The following is a 27,081-nucleotide window of genomic DNA, read 5'->3' as shown; positions in this document are numbered from 1 at the left end:
GCCAAAACTATAGTTTGTTACAAGAAATTTGTGGAGTGGTTGAAAAACAAGTTTTAATGACTCCAACCTAAGTGCATGTAAACTTCCAACTTCAGCTGTATTCTGTTTGTGTGTGCATGTATATATATATATATATATATATTTATATTTACTGTTATTATATTTTCTTGTCAGTCTTGATCCGTAACCATCGGTTGCACAGTGATACAGTAGTTGTACCAGCCCTATTTTTGAGTCATAACATTGTGCGTGATGGACCGACGCAAAGAAAAACTCAACTGGTGTTTTGACCTACCTATCCCAGAACTCATATGTGTCTTTCAGAAACAACCTGTGTTTTGACCTACCTATCCCAGAACTCATATGTGTCTTTCAGAAACAACCTGTGTTTTGACCTACCTATCCCAGAACTCATATGTGTCTTTCAGAAACAACCTGTGTTTTGACCTACCTATCCAAGAACTCATATGTGTCTTTCAGAAACAACCTGTGTTTTGACCAACCTATCCCAGAACTCATGTGTCTTTCAGAAACAACCTGTGTTTTGACCTACCTATCCAAGAACTCATATGTGTCTTTCAGAAACAACCTGTGTTTTGACCTACCTATCCAAGAACTCATATGTGTCTTTCAGAAACAACCTGTGTTTTGACCTACCTATCCAAGAACTCATATGTGTCTTTCAGAAACATGCTCATGCCTTATGCTAATGAAACAAAGTGTTGAATATTTTTTTTTTTTTTTTTTTTTAATCAATTCATCTTTTGCCGTTTGTGGTTCATAGGAGAATCGTGTCAGAGTATGAGAAGACCATTGCACAGATGATTGGTGAGTGTTTCTCTGACAGCTACAGTCATACTGTCCCATCCCCAACGAAGCTCAGGGGTTTTAATACTTTAGAATTATTGTCTTGAACGTTACGACAACATTTAGATCTGTGCCTAAATAAAACATATCCAATGTAATTATTTGACATGAGACATAAAAAACTCACTATTTAACATCACAGGGGATTTAACATCACAGGGGATTTAACATCACAGGGGATTCCATCACAGGGGATTTAACATCACAGAGGATTTAACATCACAGAGGATTTAACATCACAGGGGATTTAACATCACAGGGGATTTAACATCACAGAGGATTTAACATCACAGGGGATTTAACATCACAGGGGATTCCATCACAGGGGATTTAACATCACAGAGGATTTAACATCACAGAGGATTTAACATCACAGGGGATTTAACATCACAGGGGATTTAACATCACAGAGGATTTAACATCACAGGGGATTTAACATCACAGAGGATTTAACATCACAGAGGATTTAACATCACAGGGGATTTAACATCACAGGGGATTTAACATCACAGGGGATTTAACATCACAGGGGATTTAACATCACAGGGGATTTAACATCACAGAGGATTTAACATCACAGAGGATTTAACATCACAGGGGATTTAACATCACAGAGGATTTAACATCACAGAGGATTTAACATCGCAGGGGATTTAACATCGCAGGGGATTTAACATCACAGAGGATTTAACATCACAGGGGATTTAACATCACAGAGGATTTAACGTCACAGGGGATTTATATCAATATTTGGTTCATTCTCCCTTACCTCACAAACTGTTCAGTATGTTAAGACAAAACATCTTATGTGCCTAAATTTTGTCAAAATGAAACACTAAATCTGAATCTGAATCTGCTATTGACCTAAACTGTTATTATTTGACATGAGACATAAAAAACTCACTATTTAACATCACAGGGGATTTAACATCACAGGGGATTTAACATCACAGGGGATTTAACATCACAGGGGATTCCATCACAGGGGATTTAACATCACAGAGGATTTAACATCACAGAGGATTTAACATCACAGGGGATTTAACATCACAGGGGATTTAACATCACAGGGGATTTAACATCACAGAGGATTTAACATCACAGAGGATTTAACATCACAGGGGATTTAACATCACAGAGGATTTAACATCACAGGGGATTTAACATCACAGAGGATTTAACATCACAGGGGATTTAACATAACAGGGGATTTAACATCACAGGGGATTTAACATCACAGAGGATTTAACATCACAGGGGATTTAACATCACAGAGGATTTAACATCACAGGGGATTTAACATCACAGAGGATTTAACATCGCAGGGGATTTAACATCACAGAGGATTTAACATCACAGGGGATTTAACATCACAGAGGATTTAACGTCACAGGGGATTTATATCAATATTTGGTTCATTCTCCCTTACCTCACAAACTGTTCAGTATGTTAAGACAAAACATCTTATGTGCCTAAATTTTGTCAAAATGAAACACTAAATCTGAATCTGAATCTGCTATTGACCTAAACTGTGTTACCACCTCTAATGCAGCAAAGGCTTTCACCCTTCAATTTGTTAATATAAATACATCTTATTAAGCTCTCCCCCTCCTCCTCTTCTCTCCTCCTCCGCTCTCCTCCTCCGCTCTCCTCCTCCGCTCTCCTCTTCGCTCTCCTCCTCCTCTCTCCACCTCCGCTCTCCTCCTCCGCTCTCCTCCTCCGCTCTCCTCCTCCTCTCTCCACCTCCGCTCTCCTCCTCCGCTCTCCTCCTCCGCTCTACACCTCCGCTCTCCTCCTCCACTCTCCTCCTCCTCTCTCCTCCTCCTCTCTCCACCTCCGCTCTCCTCCTCCTCTCTCCACCTCCGCTCTCCTCCTCCGCTCTCCTCCTCCTCTCTCCTCCTCCGCTCTCTTCCTCCGCTCTCCTCCTCCTCTCTCCTCCTCCTCTCTCCTCCTCCTCTCTCCAACTGCGCTCTCCTCCTCCTCTCTCCTCCTCCTCTCTCCTCCTCCGCTCTCCAGCCTCACTTTTCCATTCCACATCAAACCCAGAAGTTTCACTCCTCGTCCTGTTTATCTCGCAACTCTCGTTCATTTCTCCCTTTCCACCTCTGGACATTTCTGAAGCTCTGCTCTGATTTGTGCTACTTGATGATTTCATCCCATTATTCACACAGCACCAGGGGTGGGGTCAACTCCATTAACCCCACAGCACCAGGGGTGGGGTCAACTCCATGATTAATATATCACCAGGGGAGGGGTCAACTCCATTATCCATATAGCACCAGGGGAGGGGTCAACTCCATTATCTATATATCACCAGGGGAGGGGTCAACTCCATTATCCACACAGCACCAGGGGAGGGGTCAACTCCATTATCCATATAGCACCAGGGTGGGGTCAACTCCATTATCCCCACAGCACCAGGGGAGGAGTCAACTCCATTATTCACACAGCACCAGGGGAGGGGTCAACTCCATTATCCACACAGCACCAGGGGAGGGGTCAACTCCATTATCCATATAGCACCAAGGGAGGGGTCAACTCCATTATCCATATAGCACCAGGGGAGGGGTCAACTCCATTATCCATATAGCACCAGGGGAGGGGAAAACTCCATTATCCATATAGCACCAGGGGAGGGGTTAACTCCATTATCCCCACAGTCACAGGTAGAGGGGTCAACTCCATTATCCCCACAGCGCAAGGGGTGGGGTCAACTCCATTTTCCATATGGCACCAGGGGTGAGGTCAACTCCATTATCCGCACAGCACCAGGGGAGGGGTCAACTCCATTATCCATATAGCACCAGGGGAGGGGTCAACTCCATTATCCATATAGCACCAGGGGAGGCGTCAACTCCATTATCCATATAGCACCAGGGGAGGGGTCAACTCCATTATCCATATAGCACCAGGGGAGGGGTTAACTCCATTATCCCCACAGCACCAGGTAGAGGGGTCAACTCCATTATCCCCACAGCGCCAGGGGAGGGGTCAACTCCATTATCCATATGGCACCAGGGGTGAGGTCAACTCCATTATTCACACAGCACCAGGGAGGGGTCAACTCCATTATCCCCACAGCACCAGGGGAGGGGTCAACTCCATTATCCATATAGCACCAGGTAGAGGGGTCAACTCCATTATCCATATGGCACCAGGGAGGGGTCAACTCCATTATCACTCAGACACTCAGAAACGGCTCTCTCACCTGTCTGGCAGGGTTGGAGTCAATTCCATTTCAATTCACTCAATTCATGAAGTAAGTTGAAATTCCTATTCCAATGTTCCTCAATTATGAGACACATGAAATTTGGAATTTCTGTTGAAATGGAATTGATCCCAACTCATGTGTCCTGCACCCTCCCAGCTTGACTTATAACACAACCCCTTATTTTGTGTTCTTGCTCCCGTCTCGGTCTGTTCCTATTGTGTAAACTCTCTCTAACAGGGCTGCCAGGTGAGTATCGAGGACTCTACCCATTAGTTGCTTGTGTCTCCAGATCACTTCCGTCTGTTAAAGAGAGAGAGAGAGAGAGAAAACTCTCTTCGTCTCGTGACATTTGTCTTTACATTGTTTGTTGTCTTTCACTTTTCAACATTTCTTTGTCAGGAAACTGGTGGTACTATACCTTTAATTTGTTTCCACAATGCACAGCACCAGATTTTCTTAAAGGAGCCTTTCTGTCATGGGATAAAGCAGGGCCCTTTAAAGGCTCCTTTCATTCAAAAATTTGATTTTTCCTGTGTTTTCTATATATATTTCAACACTGTGATGTTGTGAAATTAAGTAAATTATGATAATGTCCTTTTTGTGTAAGAGCTGTTTGAAAAGACGGCCTGAAATGTTCAGCCTGTTTTGATGGAGTTTTGGCCTGCCTGGTGGTAAATTAGTCAATTAACCAATAAGAAAGAGAGTTCCAAACCTCTCTGCCAATAGCAGCTAGTTTTCAGTTTTCCCCTCCCCACTCAGACCACTCCCAAGTGCTAATTGTACTTCAGTTTCTTCTTCAACTGAAGTCCATAACTATGTGAGTTCAAAACCCCCCCCCCCCCCCCACACACACACACACACACACAGACACGAACACACACACACACACACACACACACACACACACACACTTGTACAACTAACCTGTGGGGGGGGGGGCACAATTCAGTCCCTAACCTTTAACCCTAACCCTAACCCCTAACCTTTAACCCTGACCCCTAACCTTTAACCCTAAACCCGTAAGCTAAACATTTATATATATTTTTGACTACTTTTACACTACATTCCTAAAGAAAATTATGTACTTTTTACTCCATACATTTTTCCTGACACCCAAAAGAACTCGTTATATTTTGATTAGCAGGACAGAAATTGTCCAATTCACGCACTTATCAAGAGAACATCCCTGGTCATCCCTACTGCCTCTGATCTGGAGGACTCACTAAACAGAGAACATCCCTGGTCGTCCCTACTGCCTCTGATCTGGAGGACTCACTAAACAGAGAACATCCCTGGTCATCCCTACTGCCTCTGATCTAGTGGACTCACTAAACAGAGAACATCCCTGGTCATCCCTACTGCCTCTGGTCTGGTGGACTCACTAAACAGAGAACGTCTCTGGTCATCCCTACTGCTTCTGATCTGGAGGACCCACTAAACAGAGAACATCCCTGGTCATCCCTACTGCCTCTGATCTGGAGGACTCACTAAACAGAGAACATCCCTGGTCATCCCTACTGCCTCTGGTCTGGAGGACTCACTAAACAGAGAACATCCCTGGTCATCCCTACTGCCTCTGATCTGGAGGACTCACTAAACAGAGAACATCCCTGGTCATCCCTACTGCCTCTGATCTGGAGGACTCACTAAACAGAGAACATCCCTGGTCATCCCTACTGCCTCTGAACTAGCAGACTCACTAAACAGAGAACATCCCTGGTCATCCCGACTGCCTCTGATCTGGAGGACTCACTAAACAGAGAACATATCTGGTCCTCCCTACTGCCTCTGATCTGGAGGACTCACTAAACAGAGAACATCCCTGGTCATCCCTACTGCCTCTGATCTGGAGGACTCACTAAACAGAGAACATATCTGGTCCTCCCTACTGCCTCTGATCTGGAGGACTCACTAAACAGAGAACATCCCTGGTCATCCCTACTGCCTCTGATCTGGAGGACTCACTAAACAGAGAACATATCTGGTCCTCCCTACTGCCTCTGATCTGGAGGACTCACTAAACAGAGAACATCCCTGGTCCTCTCTACTGCCTCTGATCTGGAGGACTCACTAAACAGAGAACATCTCTGGTCCTCCCTACTGCCTCTGTGTAACGGTTTTCTTGATGAGAAGGAGAGTCGGACCAAAATGCGGCGTGTCTATTGCAATCCATGTTTAATGAAGTAACACACTAAACACAAACACTATCAAAACAATAAACTTAACGACAACCGAAACAGCCTATACTTGTGTAACCTAACACAGAACTATGACATCAGGACACTAAGGACAATCACCCACGACAAACTCAAAGAATATGGCTGCCTAAATATGGTTCCCAATCAGAGACAACGATAAACACCTGCCTCTGATTGAGAACCACTTCAGACAGCCATAGACTTAGCTAGAACACCCCACTAGCTACAATCCCCATACATACACACCACATACAAAAACCCATGCCACACCCTGGCCTGACCAAATAAATAAAGATAAACACAAAATACTTTGACCAGGGTGTGACACTCTGATCTGGAGGACTCACTAAGCAGAAAGTCTTCATTTGTAAATGATGTCTGAGTGTTGGAGTGGGCCCCTGGCTATCTGTAAATGATGTCTGAGTGTTGGAGTGGGCCCCTGGCTATCTGTAAATGATGTCTGAGTGTTGGAGTGGGCCCCTGGCTATCTGTAAATGATGTCTGAGTGTTGGAGTGGGCCCCTGGCTATCTGTAAATGATGTCTGAGTGTTGGAGTGGGCCCCTGGCTATCTTTAAATGATGTCTGAGTGTTGGAGTGGGCCCCTGGCTATCTGTAAATGATGTCTGAGTGTTGGAGTGGGCCCCTGGCTATCTGTAAATGATGTCTGAGTGTTGGAGTGGGCCCCTGGCTATCTGTAAATGATGTCTGAGTGTTGGAGTGGGCCCCTGGCTATCTGTAATGATGTCTGAGTGTTGGAGTGGGCCCCTGGCTATCTGTAAATGATGTCTGAGTGTTGGAGTGGGCCCCTGGCTATCTATAATGATGTCTGAGTGTTGGAGTGTGCCCCTGGCTATCTGTAAATGATGTCTGAGTGTTGGAGTGGGCCCCTGGCTATCTGTAATGATGTCTGAGTGTTGGAGTGTGCCCCTGGCTATCTGTAAATGATGTCTGAGTGTTGGAGTGGGCCCCTGGCTATCCGTAATGATGTCTGAGTGTTGGAGTGTGCCCCTGGCTATCTGTAAATGATGTCTGAGTGTTGGAGTGGGCCCCTGGCTATCTGTAATGATGTCTGAGTGTTGGAGTGGGCCCCTGGCTATCTGTAAATGATGTCTGAGTGTTGGAGTGGGCCCCTGGCTATCTGTAATGATGTCTGAGTGTTGGAGTGGGCCCCTGGCTATCTGTAAATGATGTCTGAGTGTTGGAGTGGGCCCCTGGCTATCTGTAATGATGTCTGAGTGTTGGAGTGGGCCCCTGGCTATCTGTAATGATGTCTGAGTGTTGGAGTGGGCCCCTGGCTATCTGTAATGATGTCTGAGTGTTGGAGTGGGCCCCTGGCTATCTGTAAATGATGTCTGAGTGTTGGAGTGGGCCCCTGGCTATCTGTAAATGATGTCTGAGTGTTGGAGTGGGCCCCTGGCTATCTGTAAATGATGTCTGAGTGTTGGAGTGGGCCCCTGGCTATCTGTAAATGATGTCTGAGTGTTGGAGTGGGCCCCTGGCTATCTGTAAATGATGTCTGAGTGTTGGAGTGGGCCCCTGGCTATCTGTAAATGATGTCTGAGTGTTGGAGTGGGCCCCTGGCTATCTGTAATGATGTCTGAGTGTTGGAGTGGGCCCCTGGCTATCTGTAAATGATGTCTGAGTGTTGGAGTGGGTCCCTGGCTATCTGTAAATGATGTCTGAGTGTTGGAGTGGGCCCCTGGCTATCTGTAATGATGTCTGAGTGTTGGAGTGGGCCCCTGGCTATCTGTAAATGATGTCTGAGTGTTGGAGTGGGCCCCTGGCTATCTGTAAATGATGTCTGAGTGTTGGAGTGGGCCCCTGGCTATCTGTAAATGATGTCTGAGTGTTGGAGTGGGCCCCTGGCTATCTGTAAATGATGTCTGAGTGTTGGAGTGGGCCCCTGGCTATCTGTAAATGATGTCTGAGTGTTGGAGTGGGCCCCTGGCTATCTGTAAATGATGTCTGAGTGTTGGAGTGGGCCCCTGGCTATCTGTAAATGACGTCTGAGTGTTGGAGTGGGCCCCTGGCTATCTGTAAATGATGTCTGAGTGTTGGAGTGGGCCCCTGGCTATCTGTAAATGATGTCTGAGTGTTGGAGTGGGCCCCTGGCTATCTGTAATGATGTCTGAGTGTTGGAGTGGGCCCCTGGCTATCTGTAAATGATGTCTGAGTGTTGGAGTGGGCCCCTGGCTATCTGTAAATGATGTCTGAGTGTTGGAGTGGGCCCCTGGCTATCTGTAATGATGTCTGAGTGTTGGAGTGGGCCCCTGGCTATCTGTAATGATGTCTGAGTGTTGGAGTGGGCCCCTGGCTATCTGTAAATGATGTCTGAGTGTTGGAGTGGGCCCCTGGCTATCTGTAAATGATGTCTGAGTGTTGGAGTGGGCCCCTGGCTATCTGTAAATGATGTCTGAGTGTTGGAGTGGGCCCCTGGCTATCTGTAAATGATGTCTGAGTGTTGGAGTGGGCCCCTGGCTATCTGTAAATGATGTCTGAGTGTTGGAGTGGGCCCCTGGCTATCTGTAATGATGTCTGAGTGTTGGAGTGGGCCCCTGGCTATCTGTAAATGATGTCTGAGTGTTGGAGTGGGCCCCTGGCTATCTGTAAATGATGTCTGAGTGTTGGAGTGGGCCCCTGGCTATCTGTAATGATGTCTGAGTGTTGGAGTGGGCCCCTGGCTATCTGTAAATGATGTCTGAGTGTTGGAGTGGGCCCCTGGCTATCTGTAAATGATGTCTGAGTGTTGGAGTGGGCCCCTGGCTATCTGTAAATGATGTCTGAGTGTTGGAGTGGGCCCCTGGCTATCTGTAAATGATGTCTGAGTGTTGGAGTGGGCCCCTGGCTATCTGTAAATGATGTCTGAGTGTTGGAGTGGGCCCCTGGCTATCTGTAAATGATGTCTGAGTGTTGGAGTGGGCCCCTGGCTATCTGTAATGATGTCTGAGTGTTGGAGTGGGCCCCTGGCTATCTGTAAATGATGTCTGAGTGTTGGAGTGGGCCCCTGGCTATCTGTAAATGATGTCTGAGTGTTGGAGTGGGCCCCTGGCTATCTGTAAATGATGTCTGAGTGTTGGAGTGGGCCCCTGGCTATCTGTAAATGATGTCTGAGTGTTGGAGTGGGCCCCTGGCTATCTGTAAATGATGTCTGAGTGTTGGAGTGGGCCCCTGGCTATCTGTAATGATGTCTGAGTGTTGGAGTGGGCCCCTGGCTATCTGTAAATGATGTCTGAGTGTTGGAGTGGGCCCCTGGCTATCTGTAAATGATGTCTGAGTGTTGGAGTGGGCCCCTGGCTATCTGTAATGATGTCTGAGTGTTGGAGTGGGCCCCTGGCTATCTGTAATGATGTCTGAGTGTTGGAGTGGGCCCCTGGCTATCTGTAAATTATGTCTGAGTGTTGGAGTGGGCCCCTGGCTATCTGTAAATGATGTCTGAGTGTTGGAGTGGGCCCCTGGCTATCTGTAATGATGTCTGAGTGTTGGAGTGGGCCCCTGGCTATCTGTAAATGATGTCTGAGTGTTGGAGTGGGCCCCTGGCTATCTGTAAATGATGTCTGAGTGTTGGAGTGGGCCCCTGGCTATCTGTAAATGATGTCTGAGTGTTGGAGTGGGCCCCTGGCTATCTGTAAATGATGTCTGAGTGTTGGAGTGGGCCCCTGGCTATCTGTAAATGATGTCTGAGTGTTGGAGTGGGCCCCTGGCTATCTGTAAATGATGTCTGAGTGTTGGAGTGGGCCCCTGGCTATCTGTAAATGATGTCTGAGTGTTGGAGTGGGCCCCTGGCTATCTGTAAATGATGTCTGAGTGTTGGAGTGGGCCCCTGGCTATCTGTAAATGATGTCTGAGTGTTGGAGTGGGCCCCTGGCTATCTGTAAATGACGTCTGAGTGTTGGAGTGGGCCCCTGGCTATCTGTAAATGATGTCTGAGTGTTGGAGTGGGCCCCTGGCTATCTGTAAATGATGTCTGAGTGTTGGAGTGGGCCCCTGGCTATCTGTAATGATGTCTGAGTGTTGGAGTGGGCCCCTGGCTATCTGTAAATGATGTCTGAGTGTTGGAGTGGGCCCCTGGCTATCTGTAAATGATGTCTGAGTGTTGGAGTGGGCCCCTGGCTATCTGTAATGATGTCTGAGTGTTGGAGTGGGCCCCTGGCTATCTGTAATGATGTCTGAGTGTTGGAGTGGGCCCCTGGCTATCTGTAAATGATGTCTGAGTGTTGGAGTGGGCCCCTGGCTATCTGTAAATGATGTCTGAGTGTTGGAGTGGGCCCCTGGCTATCTGTAAATGATGTCTGAGTGTTGGAGTGGGCCCCTGGCTATCTGTAATGATGTCTGAGTGTTGGAGTGGGCCCCTGGCTATCTGTAAATGATGTCTGAGTGTTGGAGTGGGCCCCTGGCTATCTGTAAATGATGTCTGAGTGTTGGAGTGGGCCCCTGGCTATCTGTAAATGATGTCTGAGTGTTGGAGTGGGCCCCTGGCTATCTGTAAATGATGTCTGAGTGTTGGAGTGGGCCCCTGGCTATCTGTAATGATGTCTGAGTGTTGGAGTGGGCCCCTGGCTATCTGTAAATGATGTCTGAGTGTTGGAGTGGGCCCCTGGCTATCTGTAAATGATGTCTGAGTGTTGGAGTGGGCCCCTGGCTATCTGTAAATGATGTCTGAGTGTTGGAGTGGGCCCCTGGCTATCTGTAAATGATGTCTGAGTGTTGGAGTGGGCCCCTGGCTATCTGTAAATGATGTCTGAGTGTTGGAGTGGGCCCCTGGCTATCTGTAAATGATGTCTGAGTGTTGGAGTGGGCCCCTGGCTATCTGTAAATGATGTCTGAGTGTTGGAGTGGGCCCCTGGCTATCTGTAAATGATGTCTGAGTGTTGGAGTGGGCCCCTGGCTATCTGTAAATGATGTCTGAGTGTTGGAGTGGGCCCCTGGCTATCTGTAATGATGTCTGAGTGTTGGAGTGGGCCCCTGGCTATCTGTAAATGATGTCTGAGTGTTGGAGTGGGCCCCTGGCTATCTGTAAATGATGTCTGAGTGTTGGAGTGGGCCCCTGGCTATCCGTAAATAAAAACAATACAATTGCATTTATTTGTAATTCTGGTTCGTCTAATTTAAGGAATTTGAAAAGACGTATACTTTTACTTTTGATACTTAAGTATATTTACAGTGGGGCAAAAAAGTATTTAGTCAGCCACCAATTGTGCAAGTTCTCCCACTTAAAAAGACGAGAGAGGCCTGTAATTTTCATCACTTCAACTATGACAGACAAAATGAGAAAAAAAAATCCAGAAAATCATATTGTAGGATTTTTAATGAATTTGTTGGTGGCTGACTAAATACTTTTTTGCCCCACTGTAAAACCAAATACTTTAAAACTTTTACTCAAGTAGTATTTTACTTCAGTCATTTTCTATTAAGGTATCTTTACTTTTACTCAAGTATGTTAGTTAGGTACTTTTTCCACCGCTGTGTATCAATGTCATTGTATCAGAGCCAAAACAACAACAAAAAATGTGTCACTGTCCCAATACTTTTTGAGCTCACTGTCGATAAGGGGGTTTCAAACATCTCCTCGGGGAGACGTTTTACGTTGTTGTCGTAGCAGCCCTGAACAAACTCCCCGGGTTCACCTATTTAAAGGTCTTACTGACTCAGGTATGTGGGCTGTGGGATGGTTCAAATACATGGAGTGGCTGGGGGCTCCCAGAGGTTTGACATAGACAGAAGTCTCAGGTATAAACAAACCCTGGTCACCTGTACACTAACCACTGCTCGGAAAAGGTTAACCCACTGATGGGGGGGGGGTCAGAATGTCCCAGTTTGTTGCTTTTCTCTGAAGTCCCCTTTTGGGCCTCGTTCATTTCGCTCATCGTTCAGTGTTTGTTCTGTCTGCATGCTTCACACAGAAACACAGGGTTTTATCAACATTGCCTTCGTGCTAAAAATGTCCCTAATGCGTCATTAACTAACGTAGGAATACGTAGTAGTAGGAATTTACTAAGTTTTTAAAAAATGTATTCATGTCAAATCCATTCTCTACAATTTCTCTATTAATGTCGTTACCAGTGTGTCTCTGTTTAGCCTCATTTATACTTGGCGCTAACATGCACCCTTAGTCCTGACCTTGTCCGCATTCTGATTGTGCCTGACATTTTCGAAAATATGTTATGTTTACACATGGTACTAAAATGTCTCTAATATTCGTTGACTGTGTCCGCATTGTGACCGGATCTCTTGGTCCCTCTGTATACAAACTATACACGTGTAAGATGTCCAGACACAATGATTGGCTGACTGCCTCCGGAGGCGGGTCAGGAAGATCGGATCACAATTAGTCTTTTAATCATCGACATCTGTTAGGACAATGTGTGCACAATCAAAATCTGGACAAGATTAAGACAATGGATACATGTCAGAACCTGGTATAAACAGGGCGTGAGTGTGTATATGTAAGCATGTGTGTGTGTGTGTCGATATTCCTGTGTGTGTGTGTGTGTGTGTGTGTGAGTGTCTGCGTGCATGTTTTAGTGTCTTTTGTATTTGTGAGCGCAGAATCAGGACCACCATCTCATCTGTGTCCTCCCTCTCCTCTCTCTGTCCTCCCTCTTTATCCTCCCTCTCCTCCCTCTCTATCCTCCCTCTCCTCTCTCTCCTCTCTCTATCCTCCCTCTCCTCCCACACCTCTCTCTATCCTCCCTCTCCTCCCACACCTCTCTCTATCCTCCCTCCATCCCTCTCCTCTCTCTATCCTCCATCCCTCTCCTCCCTATCCTCTCTCTCTATCCTCCCTCTTCTCTCCTCCCTCTCCTCTCTCTATCCTCCCTCTCCTCCCTCTCCTCTCTCTCCGTCTTCCCTCCATCTCTCTCCTCTCTCTATCCTCCCTCTCCTCTCTCTATCCTCCCTCATCTCTCTCCTCTCTCTATCCTCCCTCTCCTCCCTCTCCTCTCTCTATCCTCCATCCCTCTCCTCTCTCTATCCTCCCTATCCTCTCTCTCTATCCTCCCTCTCCTCTCCTCCCTCTCCTCTCTCTCCGTCCTCCCTCCATCTCTCTCCTCTCTCTATCCTCCCTCTCCTCTCTCTATCCTCCCTCATCTCTCTCCTCTCTCTATCCTCCTTCCATCCCTCTCCTCTCTCTATCCTCCTTCCATCCCTCTCCTCTCTCTATCCTCCCTCCATCTCTCTCCTCTCTCTATCCTCCCTCCATCCCTCTCCTCTCTCTATCCTCCCTCTCCTCTCTCTATCCTCCCCCTCCTATCTCTACCCTCCCTCCATCTCTCTCCTCTCTATATCCTCCCTCTCTTCTCTCTATCCTCCTATCCTCTCTCTATCCTCCCTCCATCCCTCTCCTCTCTCCATCCTCCCTCAATCCCTCTCCTCTCTCTGTCCTCCCTCTCTCCCTCTCCCTCTCCCCCTCCTCTCTCTCTGTCCTCCCTCCATCTCTCTCCTCCCTCTCCTCTCTCTATCCTCCCTCCATCCTTCTCCTCTCTCTGTCCTCCCTCTCCTCCCTCTCTTCTCTCTATCCTCCCTCTCCTCTCTCTCTCCTCCCTCCATCCCTCTCCTCTCCTCTCTCTAACCTCCCTCTCCTCTCTCTATCCTCCCTCCATCTCTCTCATCTCTCCATCCTCCCTCAATCCCTCTCCTCTCTCTGTCCTCCCTCTCTCCCTCTCCCTCTCCCCCTCCTCTCTCTCTGTCCTCCCTCCATCTCTCTCCTCCCTCTCCTCTCTCTATCCTCCCTCCATCCTTCTCCTCTCTCTGTCCTCCCTCTCCTCCCTCTCTTCTCTCTATCCTCCCTCTCCTCTCTCTCTCCTCCCTCCATCCCTCTCCTCTCCTCTCTCTAACCTCCCTCTCCTCTCTCTATCCTCCCTCCATCTCTCTCATCTCTTCAACCTTCATCCCTCCATCTCTTGTCTCTCTCCATCCTCTCTCTCTCTCTCTCTTCTCTTTCTGTGTCCTCCCTCCCTCCAGACGATGAGCAGAAGGATAAGTCTCTGTCTCACCACACCATCCAGCAGCTGACCGTAGAGAAGGACCAGGCTCTTTCAGACCTCAACTCAGTAGAGAAAAGTCTGGCTGAACTGTTCAGACGATACGAGAAGCTGAAGGACGTCCTCGAGGGATACCGCAAGGTGGGGGGGTGGGGGGGGGCTTCGGACGACTGCATACACACACTTGCCTGAAGTCTGTTCGTCAATGTCGATCATGACGATATTCCAGTAGTTATTATTGTGGTTTCATGACTTCAGTCGGTTGTTTGATGTGGTCCTTTGTTAGTCCTGCCTTTGTGGTCTGAAATGGCTCAGTTGGTAAGAGTGAGATGCAACGGCGATGTTGTGGATTCAATTTCCACACGGTTCACATAAGAAAATTAGGATACAATTAGGATAAAAGAGTCTGTTTAGGGGCATCTTCATATGAGACCCTGTCAAACACAGTCTCTCTGTGTGTGTTACCTCTCAAACACAGTCTCTCTGTGTGTGTTACCTCTCAAACACAGTCTCTCTGTGTGTGTTACCTCTCAAACACAGTCTCTCTGTGTGTGTTACCTCTCAAACACAGTCTCTCTGTGTGTGTTACCTCTCAAACACAGTCTCTCTGTGTGTGTTACCTTTCAAACACTGTCTCTCTGTGTGTTACCTCTCAAACACAGTCTCTCTGTGTGTGTTACCTTTCAAACACTGTCTCTCTGTGTGTGTTACCTTTCAAACACTGTCTCTCTGTGTGTTACCTCTCAAACACAGTCTCTCTGTGTGTGTTACCTCTCAAACACAGTCTCTCTGTGTGTGTTACCTCTCAAACACAGTCTCTCTGTGTGTTACCTCTCAAACACAGTCTCTCTGTGTGTGTTACCTTTCAAACACAGTCTCTCTGTGTGTGTTACCTCTCAAACACAGTCTCTCTGTGTGTGTTACCTCTCAAACACAGTCTCTCTGTGTGTGTTACCTCTCAAACACAGTCTCTCTGTGTGTGTTACCTCTCAAACACAGTCTCTCTGTGTGTGTTACCTTTCAAACACTGTCTCTCTGTGTGTGTTACCTCTCAAACACAGTCTCTCTGTGTGTGTTACCTCTCAAACACAGTCTCTCTGTGTGTGTTACCTTTCAAACACAGTCTCTCTGTGTGTGTTACCTCTCAAACACAGTCTCTCTGTGTGTGTTACCTCTCAAACACAGTCTCTCTGTGTGTGTTACCTCTCAAACACAGTCTCTCTGTGTGTGTTACCTCTCAAACACAGTCTCTCTGTGTGTGTTACCTCTCAAACACAGTCTCTCTGTGTGTGTTACCTTTCAAACACAGTCTCTCTGTGTGTGTTACCTCTCAAACACAGTCTCTCTGTGTGTGTTACCTCTCAAACACAGTCTCTCTGTGTGTGTTACCTTTCAAACACAGTCTGTGTGTGTGTGTGTGTGTGTGTGTGTGTGTGTGTGTGTGTGTGTGTGTGTGTGTGTGTGTGTGTGTGTGTGCTATAGTTGATTGGAGGTCTTTTGTACTGAAACCCTAAATCAGGTGTGTCTCTTTCTGGCTGTGCGTCTCCCCATCAGAATGAGGAGGTGTTGAAGAAATGTGCTCAGGAGTACTTGTCCCGGGTGAGGAAGGAGGAACAGCGTTACCATGCCCTGAAGATCCATGCCGAGGAGAAACTAGACAGGTGAGCCCTGAAGATCCATGCAGAGGAGAAACTAGACAGGTGAGTCCTGAAGATCCATGCAGAGGAGAAACTAGACAGGTGAGCCCTGAAGATCCATGCAGATGAGAAACTAGACAGGTGAGTCCTGAAGATCCATGCCGAGGAGAAACTAGACAGGTGAGTCCTGATGGGCCCCCCTCCCCTCTGGAGAAACTAGACAGGTGAGTCCTGATGGGCCTCTCTCCCCTCTGGAGAAACTAGACAGGTGAGTCCAGACCTAATGGTCATGTAGTCTTTCTACACAGCCAGGTTGATGGACCTCCCTTTCCTCTGAGTCTGGTTCCTCTCTATGTTTCTTCCTTCTCTGATGTTTTTTTCCCTCTCCACTTGACTTCAGTTCATTTGTTGATAAAAGCTGATGAGATGATGACTGTTGCTTTGCCATCGAGACAGATCTAAACCAGGGGTTTTCCAGTGTTTTAATGTTAATGTCTGGTGTTGTTGTGTTTTCATCAGGAGTGTAACACTTAAAAGACTTGGGCAAAGCAGAATCAACAACCTCTGTATTGTTCAAGACTGTTGCTTTGTGAGAAGGTGTTTAAGTACACGGATAGCCATTTTGATGTAAATGATCGGCTGAAAATGACCAAGGGCCTTGCCTTGGCTCCGAGTCAGAGCAGGTAGGCCGAAGCCATGGCCCAGTGATACGTGGATGCCGGCCCAAGTAGATAGAAACTGGGGGTAAAACACTAGGGTGAATCCCCAGTGGAAATGTTGCCATAAAGTCTGTGTCCCTCTCCTAACCCCCAGGGCAAACTCTGACATCGCCCAGGTGAGGATGAGGGCTCGTCAGGAGACAGCAGCGTACCAGGCCTCTCTCAGGAAGGAGACCATGAAGGTGGACTCACTGGAGAGAACCCTAGAGCAGAAGGTACAATCACACATGCACACAAACACACACACACGTGTGTGAAAGACTGCATTCAAACCCAGGTGTCCTGCATGCCACAAGCCTATGTTAGCCCTCTGAGCCAAAAGCCAAGATGGAAGTCTTCAGTCTTGACAGAACGGAGCCCACGTCTCCTGTCAGCTTTTCAGAGGGATGTACAATAACCTCTTGGTTTTGTCTCTCTTCCTTAAAAGAACAAAGAGATCGAAGAGCTGACCAAGATCTGTGACGAGCTGATTGCCAAGATGGGGAAGAGCTAGCAACGCTGAACGCGTCCTGCCCATGTCTCCAGGGCCTCAGGGGGACTGAGTGGTGGAGGAAAACAGAAGAAGGACAGAGAGAGGAAAGAGCTAGCTACGCTGAACACATGCTGCCCATGTCTCCAGGGTCTCAGGGGGACTGAGTGGTGGAGGAAAACAGAAGAAGGACAGAGAGAGGAAAGAGCTAGCTACGCTGAACACATGCTGCCCATGTCTCCAGGGTCTCAGGGGGACTGAGTGGTGGAGGAAAACAGGAGAAGGACAGAGAGAGGAAAGAGCTAGCTACGCTGAACACATGCTGCCCATGTCTCCAGGGCCTCAGGGGGACTGAGTGGTCGAGGAAAACAAGAGAAGGCCAGAGAGAGGAAGTTTCCTCTTCTACTCCCTGGACATATGGATTTGACGGACAGCTGAGGATGACAGAGTATTTCCATGTATCTACTGGCAACATCGCCCCCAAGAGTATTGGAGGGTAACTCCTGGTCAATGGCTTCCTCACCATGTACAGTTTGATGTGCCAATGTGTACCACGTATCCTGTATCAATGGTTTGGTGAAAGGGACTTAAAAATGGTTGTCATGAATGAGAGAGAGAGTGTGTGGGTCGTGGGTTGTGGGTGGTTATGTGTGTGTGTGATAGAAATAAAGAGCATTGATTGAAGACATCAAATGATGTGAAAACCTTGGATGAAAAGAAAAACAGCAATATTGTGTGTGCATATATATATATATATATATATATATATATATATATATATATATATATATATATATATATATATATATAATATATATATATATATATATATATATATATATATATATATATATATATATATATATACACACTGAGTGTACAAAATATTAAGAACACCTTCCTAATATTGAGGCCCCCTTTAGCCATCAGAACAGGCTCAATTCGTCGGGTCATGGACTCTACAAGGTGTTGAAAGCGTTCCACAGGGATGCTGGCCCATGTTGACTTCAGTACTTCGTTCCACAGGGATGCTGGCCCATGTTGACTTCAGTACCTCGTTCCACAGGGATGCTGGCCTATGTTGACTTCAGTACCTCGTTCCACAGGGATGCTGGCCCATGTTGACTTCATGACCTCGTTCCACAGGGATGTTGGCCCATGTTGACTTCAGTACCTCGTTCCACAGGGATGCTGGCCCATGTTGACTTCAGTACCTCGTTCCACAGGGATGCTGGCCCATGTTGACTTCAGGACCTCGTTCCACAGGGATGCTGGCCCATGTTGACTTCAGGACCTCGTTCCACAGGGATGCTGGCCCATGTTGACTTCAGTATCTCGTTCCACAGGGATGCTGGCCCATGTTGACTTCAGGACCTCGTTCCACAGGGATGCTGGCCCATGTTGACTTCAGTACCTCGTTCCACAGGGATGCTGGCCCATGTTGTCTTCAGTACCTCGTTCCACAGGGATGCTGGCCCATGTTGACTTCAGTACCTCGTTCCACAGGGATGCTGGCCCATGTTGACTTCAGGACCTCGTTCCACAGGGATGCTGGCCCATGTTGACTTCAGGACCTCGTTCCACAGGGATGCTGGCCCATGTTGACTTCAGGACCTCGTTCCACAGGGATGCTGGCCCATGTTGACTTCATGACCTCGTTCCACAGGGATGCTGGCCCATGTTGACTTCAGGACCTCGTTCCACAGGGATGCTGGCCCATGTTGACTTCAGTACCTCGTTCCACAGGGATGCTGGCCCATGTTGACTTCAGGACCTCGTTCCACAGGGATGCTGGCCCATGTTGACTTCAGGACCTCGTTCCACAGGGATGCTGGCCCATGTTGACTTCAGGACCTCGTTCCACAGGGATGCTGGCCCATGTTGTCTTCAGTACCTCGTTCCACAGGGATGCTGGCCCCTGTTGACTTCAGGACCTCGTTCCACAGGGATGCTGGCCCATGTTGACTTCAGGACCTCGTTCCACAGGGATGCTGGCCCATGTTGACTTCAGGACCTCGTTCCACAGGGATGCTGGCCCATGTTGACTCCGAAACCTCGTTCAAAGGCACTTACGTTTTTCACATTCACCCTCTGAATGGCACACGTACACAATCCATGTCTCAAGGCTTAAAAATCCTTCTTTAACCTGTCTCCTCCCCTTCATCTACACTGATTAAAGTGGATTTAACAGGTGACATCAATAAGGGATCATAGATTTCACCTGGATTCACCTGGTCAGTCTATGTCATGGGAAAGAGCAGGTGTTCCTAATGTTTTGTCCCCTCAGTGTAGATGACAGACTAAATCAACGAATCGTTCAGTTAATGAGAGAACTGCACGTGGAAGTGTCAACATATAAACTTGTTGTTGTTGTTGTTGTAAATAGGTAATGGGGCTGATTAGAATGATTCTAATAAAAATACACTATTCTGTCCATTTTAAATGTCTTCGTTCTTTAATTTTTAATTTGGATATTATTTATAATGAAAAAAGAAATTGTTACTGTAGTAATCAGCTGTTGGGACAGAGGGCAGTTCATTAATTGCATGAATTACATTTCTGACCGGTATGTCACAGTTGATGTCTTCACACGGTGGCAGCCATTGGGGAGAGAAAAATAAAAGAGCTCTGCACAGCTACACACCTGGGTTCAAACAGTATTTGAAATCGTTCGACGTTTGCTCTAGCCTGGCACCGGGAGTGACAAATTGCAGGTTCGAGACTATTTGTTTGGTCTCTTGAAGCCAGGAAAGGTCGATCGAGCACAGATAAAGTCCTTGAAATGATTTTGAATAGTATTCTAAGACCTCGGATTAAAATGGTCAGTAAATGGCCACTGGATTTAAAAGATGTTGATTTGACTATGTTTTTTATTAAATGTATAATTTATCACTTGGACCAGCAACTCGGTTGCTGGGCAACAGCAGCTAGCTAGTAGCATGAGAGCAGCTGTAGCTAGCTTTTTATTGTTTTTATTTAACTAGGTAAGTCAGTTATGAACAAATTCTTATTTACAATGACAGTCTAGGAACAGTGGGGTTAACTGCCTTGTTCAGGGGCAGAACGACAGATTTATACCTTGTCAGCTCGGGGATTTGATCTTGCAACCTTACGGTTACTAGTCCAACGCTCTAACCACTAGGCTACCTGCTCTAAGCACTAGGCTACCTGTCTCTAAGCACTAGGCTACCTGGCTCTAACCACTAGGCTACCTGGCTCTAACCACTAGGCTACCTGCTCTAACCACTAGGCTACCTGCTCTAACCACTAGGCTACCTGGCTCTAACCACTAGGCTACCTGGCTCTAACCACTAGGCTACCTGGCTCTAACCACTAGGCTACCTGGCTCTAACCACTAGGCTACCTGGCTCTAACCACTAGGCTACCTGGCTCTAACCACTAGACTACCTGTCTCTAACCACTAGGCTACCTGCTCTAAGCACTAGGCTACCTGTCTCTAACCACTAGGCTACCTGGCTCTAACCACTAGGCTACCTGGCTCTAACCACTAGGCTACCTGCTCTAACCACTAGGCTACCTGGCTCTAACCACTAGGCTACCTGGCTCTAACCACTAGGCTACCTGCTCTAACAACTAGGCTACCTGTCTCTAACCACTAGGCTACCTGGCTCTAACCACTAGGCTACCTGGCTCTAACCACTAGGCTACCTGGCTCTAACCACTAGGCTACCTGGCTCTAACCACTAGGCTACCTGGCTCTAACCACTAGGCTACCTGCTCTAACAACTAGGCTACCTGGTCTAACCACTAGGCTACCTGCTCTAACCACTAGGCTACCTGTCTCTAACCACTAGGCTACCTGCTCTAACCACTAGGCTACCTGTCTCTAACCACTAGGCTAACTGCTCTAAACACTAGGCTACCTGCCACTAGCTAGCTAACACCAGTGAGATGAGAAGCAAGCTACAAGCAAAATAAGTTAGCTAGATAGGTATATTTGGCTATGGAGAGTTTTTCATATGACTTCATAAGTCATATGTGTAAACTAAATCAGAGAACAAACAAATAAAGCTAGCGAACATCCTTGGCTGCTATTATAACCAGTTAGCTAGCCAACTAGCCAGTAGCTACAAGCCAACGAGACTGTACCAATGTTGACAATATATCCTAGTTAGCTTCTTTCTTTAATGAAACATAGCTAGCTAAAACATGAAATGGACACTGCTCATCTAGTTACTGGCTACACATGTAGCTAGATGTCAGTTTCAGCACAAATACTTCTAGCTAGCCTAAATTTCCTCAACCAAAACCAGCCTCTCACAACACAAACTATAGCTGATTTAAACAAAACGTCTCACGGAGAAACAGTTTGCTATGTTGAATATAAACACGGCCAACGCAGATACAAGCTGTGCATTGGCTGTGCATTGCAGTGAGTGTACACATGCTAGCTAAGCTACCCAATTAGCTAGATCATCACACGAGCCAGACGTGTTGCTGCTCGAGCTTTTCGGCTTATTCTAATGCACTTAAACTAATATTTGGCACATGATTGTGCACATGTTGTTAGAACTACACATCATGAAATTGAGGCAAAAAATTACAGACAGTAGCCTACAATAAACCTTGAGAGGCTCTTCCTCATTTGGCTGTGCTGTCTAGAAGATTTACACAGAGTGCCTGGATAGTTATGGTTCAGTAGGCTCAGTCTATCGGTCGGCTCTGTCTATCGGTCGGATCAGTCTATCGGTTGGCTCAGTCTATCGGTTGGCTCCGTCTATCAGTAGGAACAGTCTATCGGTCGGCTCAGTCTATCAGTAGCCTCAGTCAATCAGTAGGCTCAGTCTTTCAGTAGGCTCAGTCAATCAGTAGGCTCAGTCTATCGGTCAGCTCAGTCCATCGGTCGGCTCAGTCTATATTTTACCTACTTAGTTGCTGCATTAACTATAATGTAATAATAACACCTCATCAACTTGACCTGCAGGTCAGAAATATGGCTCAGTTTCTTCCTGACAGTTTCCTTTGTACGCTGCCTTGTTGACGATAAACATGAGAAGCGTGACATGATAAGTGATGACTTAAGAGAGGGCAGAGCAGGGAGGGGTGTGGCGGGCTGGGTCAGGCAGGGTGGAGTCAGGTGTGGTTAGGGAGTGGTCTCAGTAGGATGAGCCCAATTACGTCACCATCTGTCTCTCTACTGATTAGGTTTTGTTGGAATGAAGCACACTGTGGTTCATTAAGACAGGGACTCGAGACGGGAGCTCGCCTAGCCGCTAACCGAGCCATAGGCCCCCATTGGAAAAGCTAACAGCTAACCAGTAACCGCTAATCTGGTCTGTGCGGGCAGACAGAGGTATTAGCTCCCTGGTAGAAGAAGACAGACTTAAGATTAGAGGTGGTTTAGCAGCAAACAACCAGCTTTTCATTGTGTGATCGCATCGCTCCAGGGAAGGACCGGGAACGAAGTACCAAGAGGAACCAGCACCATCAACATGAGAGCTGTCCAGAACTGTACCGTCCTTCTCGTCACACTACTCTTCCTCACTTCACACTGTAAAGACTTTCTCACACCTTCTGTTGTTCTGTTTGCCTTGTACCTTTCTGGTCATCACTTGTTATGCTTTTCATCTCTCTCTCTCTCTCTCTCTCTCTCTCTCTCTCTCTCTCTCTCTCTCTCTCGAAGGGAAAGAGAGATACTATGGGAAGGAACTCTGTTGAATGGAATGAGAGACATGGACACACTGTACAGTAGATTACCTTGTCATTATCTTGTTCTGAATCTGCAGTTCTAGGCTTTGGAACTCATGCTAAGACAGAGATGCCATGCAAAGTATGTACAATGTGAGTCACTTGCACAGTCACAGTTAGCCTGGTCTCATTTCTGTTTGTGCTGTCTTGTCAACTCTAATGACCATGTAGGAGTTGCCAAGAGAGCACAAGCAGATCAGGGACCAGGCTACAATCGTGCACCTTTAAAGTAAAGAGGTTCATCAATGAGAAAATCTAACAAGAATTCAACATTGCTATCACGCTTTTAGCTTAAGAGACTAAAACCCGTTGAAGGAAGGAAGGAACTCAAACTTTAATTTGGTTCTGTATGTGTTCTGTGTGTTGAAATAATGAGGAGCTGCGCTGTCAAATGTAAAACGGCTTATAGATATGATGTAAACTACACAACACCTAGTTTAATATTGTTCTCCTCTGTAGTCAGCTGTAAATACAGTCAATAAAACAGTCTGTATTTCCATCGTGTGGGTCTTTGTTTTCAGAGAATATATACATTGGGGCGGCAGGGTAGCCTAGTGGTTAGAGCGTTGGACTAGTAACCGGAAGGTTGCTTTATTTACCATTCTTGCAATTGATGATCCATCCTATGGCAATCATTTCTTAAAGATTTGTATTTATAGTTAAATAAAGGTAAAATAAATAAATACAAATCTTTAAGAAATGATTGCCATAGGATGGATCATCAATTGCAAGAATGGTAAATAAAGTAACCTTCCGGTTACTAGTCCAACGTAAGCATATTAAGACAAAAACACCATTTTAACCAATGTCTTATAACTTTAACAGATAACAGATGTATCACAGAATTATAAAATATCTATACTAATAATTCACAATTTACCCCCTTATAAATCAAATTAAATTTAAACCACTATAGCCTTAATTTGTAATATATCACACATTCATATATATTTCAAATTTGGTCAGAGGTCAAAAGTCAGGTTCCCCCTATTATACCATTTGAAACATTGAAACTCAATTCCAGACAGACATCATTTGCTAAAGAAAAGAGCAACACACAGGGGTCAGCAGCAGCATGGTCTGAGGTCAGCTCCATTCCAATTCAGCCAATTCAGGAAGTAAACTGGAATTACAAATTTACGGCATAGAAAATCATTAAGGAAAATTGGAATAGGTATGTCATCTTTTATGAATTGACTGAATTGAAAATGACCCGATCCCTAATATGACTGTAATACAGGGGATTCTGAGCAGTTTCCCAGCAGATACATGAAAGACTTAACCAACCCACAGGAGATAGCGAAGGAGAAACAGACAGACAGACATAATATCTATGTAACCTTCAAAAGGCACTCGTTTTTCGATTTCCAATTTAGATGCAAAAAACCCCCGATATTTTCATTACCGGAAAACGTTGTACAACCTAGACAATTACATTTAGATTTCCAATTTAGATGCCAAAACCAAAGAAAAAACAAGCTTTCCCCCACGTCAGATTCAGATACCAAAAAAAAAGGATAATTAGGCTGTTTTTCTCATCTTTCATTTCCACGAAGACAAATCCTTCTTTGATTCAGTCAATTCAGGAAGTAAACACATTCCAATTCAGTCAATTCAGGAAGTAAACACATTCCAATTCAGTCAATTCAGGAAGTAAACACATTCCAATTCAGTCAATTCAGGAAGTAAACACATTCCAATTCAGTCAATTCAGGAAGTAAACACATTCCAATTCAGTCAATTCAGGAAGTAAACACATTCCAATTCAGTCAATTCAGGAAGTAAACACATTCCAATTCAGTCAATTCAGGAAGTAAACACATTCCAATTCAGTCAATTCAGGAAGTAAACACATTCCAATTCATTTTTGGAATTTCAGTTTACTTCCTGAATTGACTGGTCAGCAGCACTATTAGACTGTAAAGGATTCTGGGCAGTTCGGGTTCCTATTAGATGACAAGATGAAATAGTAAAAGAGTCCTTCCTTGTTTATTTGTATCTGAAATCAGTTTTTTTGTCCAAAGGAAATATTAAATAACGAGAAACGGAATAGTGATTTTGATTATTCCGAATGTTGTGTTTTTAATTAGCGGTTCTTGTTCGACCCGTCGTAAGTGTCACGTCTGCTCCCGATCCCCCTCTGTGGCGCTCAAGGTCGCCAGGCTGCTCATCATCGCCAGGCTGCTCATCATTACGCACACCTGTCACCATCGCTATGCGGACTTCATCGCTTCATTGGACTCGCCTGGACTCCATCAAGTCATTGATTATCTGTCAGTTCCTCAGTTTCATCCCCCACGTCTGCATTGATTATCTGTCAGTTCCTCAGTTTCATCCCCCACGTCTGCATTGATGTTGTTTTGTTTCTCTTGTCCAGATGCTGTTCTTTGTTTAGTTTCATGACTATTTATTATTAAATCTGCACTTCCCGTCTCCCACATCGGGTGGTGTAGGTGTCCTGGAGGGAAGGTAATTTGCCACCGGTGATGTGTTGGGCAGACCCCACTACCCTGCGGTTGTGGGCGGTGCAGCTGCCGTGCCAGGCCGTGATACAGGTGTGACAGGATGCTCTCGATTGTGCATTTGTAAAATTTTGTGAGGGTTTTAGGTGACAAGCAAAATTTCTTCAGCCTCCTGAGTTTGAAGAGGTGCTGTTGCGCCTTCACCACATTTCAGATCGTCAGTGATGTGTACGCCGAGGAACGTGAAACTTTCCACCTGCTTCACTGCTGTCTCGACAACGTGGATAGGAACGTGCTCCCTCTGCTGTTTACATTATACAACCTTGCTGTGAGAGGGCATTGTTGAACATGCAAATCCACGGATGTTTTCACTACTGAACACATCACAAACGTAGCAAAAGCAAAGGAAGACATTTAGCTAACAAAAAACGTCTAATGGACAAATTCAGTTAGGAATTTGGTTAGTTTCCTAGTGAATACACCCTAGGCAGAGTTTCTACAGATGACAAAAACTGGATATATGTTCCTTTTTAGACTTTGAGCACCTGCCCTCCTTAATGTGTCTACTCAACACCTGCCCTCCTTAGTGTGTCTACTCAACACCTGCCCTCCTTAGTGTGTCTACTCAACACCTGCCCTCCTTAGTGTGTCTACTCAACACCTGCCCTCCTTAATGTGTCTACTCAATACTGCACTCCTTAGTGTGTCTACTCAACACCTGCCCTCCTTAGTGTGTCTACTCAACACCTGCCCTCCTTAGTGTGTCTACTCAATACTGCACTCCTTAGTGTGTCTACTCAATACTCCACTCCTTAGTGTGTCTACTCAACACCTGCCCTCCTTAGTGTGTCTACTCAATACTGCACTCCTTAGTGTGTCTACTCAACACCTGCCCTCCTTAGTGTGTCTACTCAACACCTGCCCTCCTTAGTGTGTCTACTCAACACCTGCCCTCCTTAGTGTGTCTACTCAACACCTGCCCTCCTTAGTGTGTCTACTCAACACCTGCCCTCCTTAGTGTGTCTACTCAACACTGCCCTCCTTAGTGTGTCTACTCAACACCTGCCCTCCTTAGTGTGTCTACTCAACACCTGCCCTCCTTAGTGTGTCTACTCAACACTGCCCTCCTTAGTGTGTCTACTCAACACTGCCCTCCTTAGTGTGTCTACTCAACACCTGCCCTCCTTAGTGTGTCTACTCAACACCTGCCCTCCTTAATGTGTCTACTCAACACTGCCCTCCTTAATGTGTCTATTCAACACTGCCCTCCTTAATGTGTCTACTCAACACCTGCCCTCCTTAGTGTGTCTACTCAACACCTGTCCTCCTTAATGTGTCTACTCAACACCTGCCCTCCTTAGTGTGTCTATTCAACACTGCCCTCCTTAATGTGTCTACTCAACACTGCCCTCCTTAGTGTGTCTACTCAACACCTGCCCTCCTTAGTGTGTCTACTCAACACCTGCCCTCCTTAGTGTGTCTACTCAACACCTGCCCTCCTTAGTGTGTCTACTCAACACCTGCCCTCCTTAGTGTGTCTACTCAACACTGCCCTCCTTAGTGTGTCTACTCAACACCTGCCCTCCTTAGTGTGTCTACTCAACACCTGCCCTCCTTAGTGTGTCTACTCAACACTGCCCTCCTTAGTGTGTCTACTCAACACTGCCCTCCTTAGTGTGTCTACTCAACACCTGCCCTCCTTAGTGTGTCTACTCAACACCTGCCCTCCTTAATGTGTCTACTCAACACTGCCCTCCTTAATGTGTCTATTCAACACTGCCCTCCTTAATGTGTCTACTCAACACCTGCCCTCCTTAGTGTGTCTACTC

The 27,081-nt window shown here is 46.3% G+C and overlaps 1 protein-coding gene across 24 annotated transcripts in view; it reads left to right on the top strand.

The window, feature by feature from the left end:
- Positions 1–17,168, top strand: part of LOC110499508 (transforming acidic coiled-coil-containing protein 2) — a 157,445-nt gene extending 140,277 nt beyond the window's left edge. For all 24 annotated transcript variants that reach the window (XM_090213161.1, XM_090213159.1, XM_090213158.1 and 21 more), the window contains 5 exons: positions 785–828; positions 14,237–14,397; positions 15,811–15,917; positions 16,707–16,827; positions 17,040–17,168. In XM_090213161.1, the coding sequence (XP_090069287.1) occupies positions 785–828; positions 14,237–14,397; positions 15,811–15,917; positions 16,707–16,827; positions 17,040–17,105 (499 nt within the window). In that variant the 3' untranslated portion in view covers positions 17,106–17,168. The remainder of the gene's footprint in view (positions 1–784; positions 829–14,236; positions 14,398–15,810; positions 15,918–16,706; positions 16,828–17,039) is intronic.
- The last annotated feature ends 9,913 nt before the right edge of the window (positions 17,169–27,081 follow it).

The sequence above is a fragment of the Oncorhynchus mykiss genome, chromosome 20 (assembly GCF_057628025.1).
Source record: "Oncorhynchus mykiss isolate SJ-2025 chromosome 20, ASM5762802v1, whole genome shotgun sequence".
NCBI classification, from domain to species: Eukaryota; Metazoa; Chordata; class Actinopteri; order Salmoniformes; family Salmonidae; genus Oncorhynchus; species Oncorhynchus mykiss.
The sequence above is the reverse complement of the archived record's forward strand: the minus strand, read 5'-3'. Positions and strand labels throughout refer to the sequence as shown.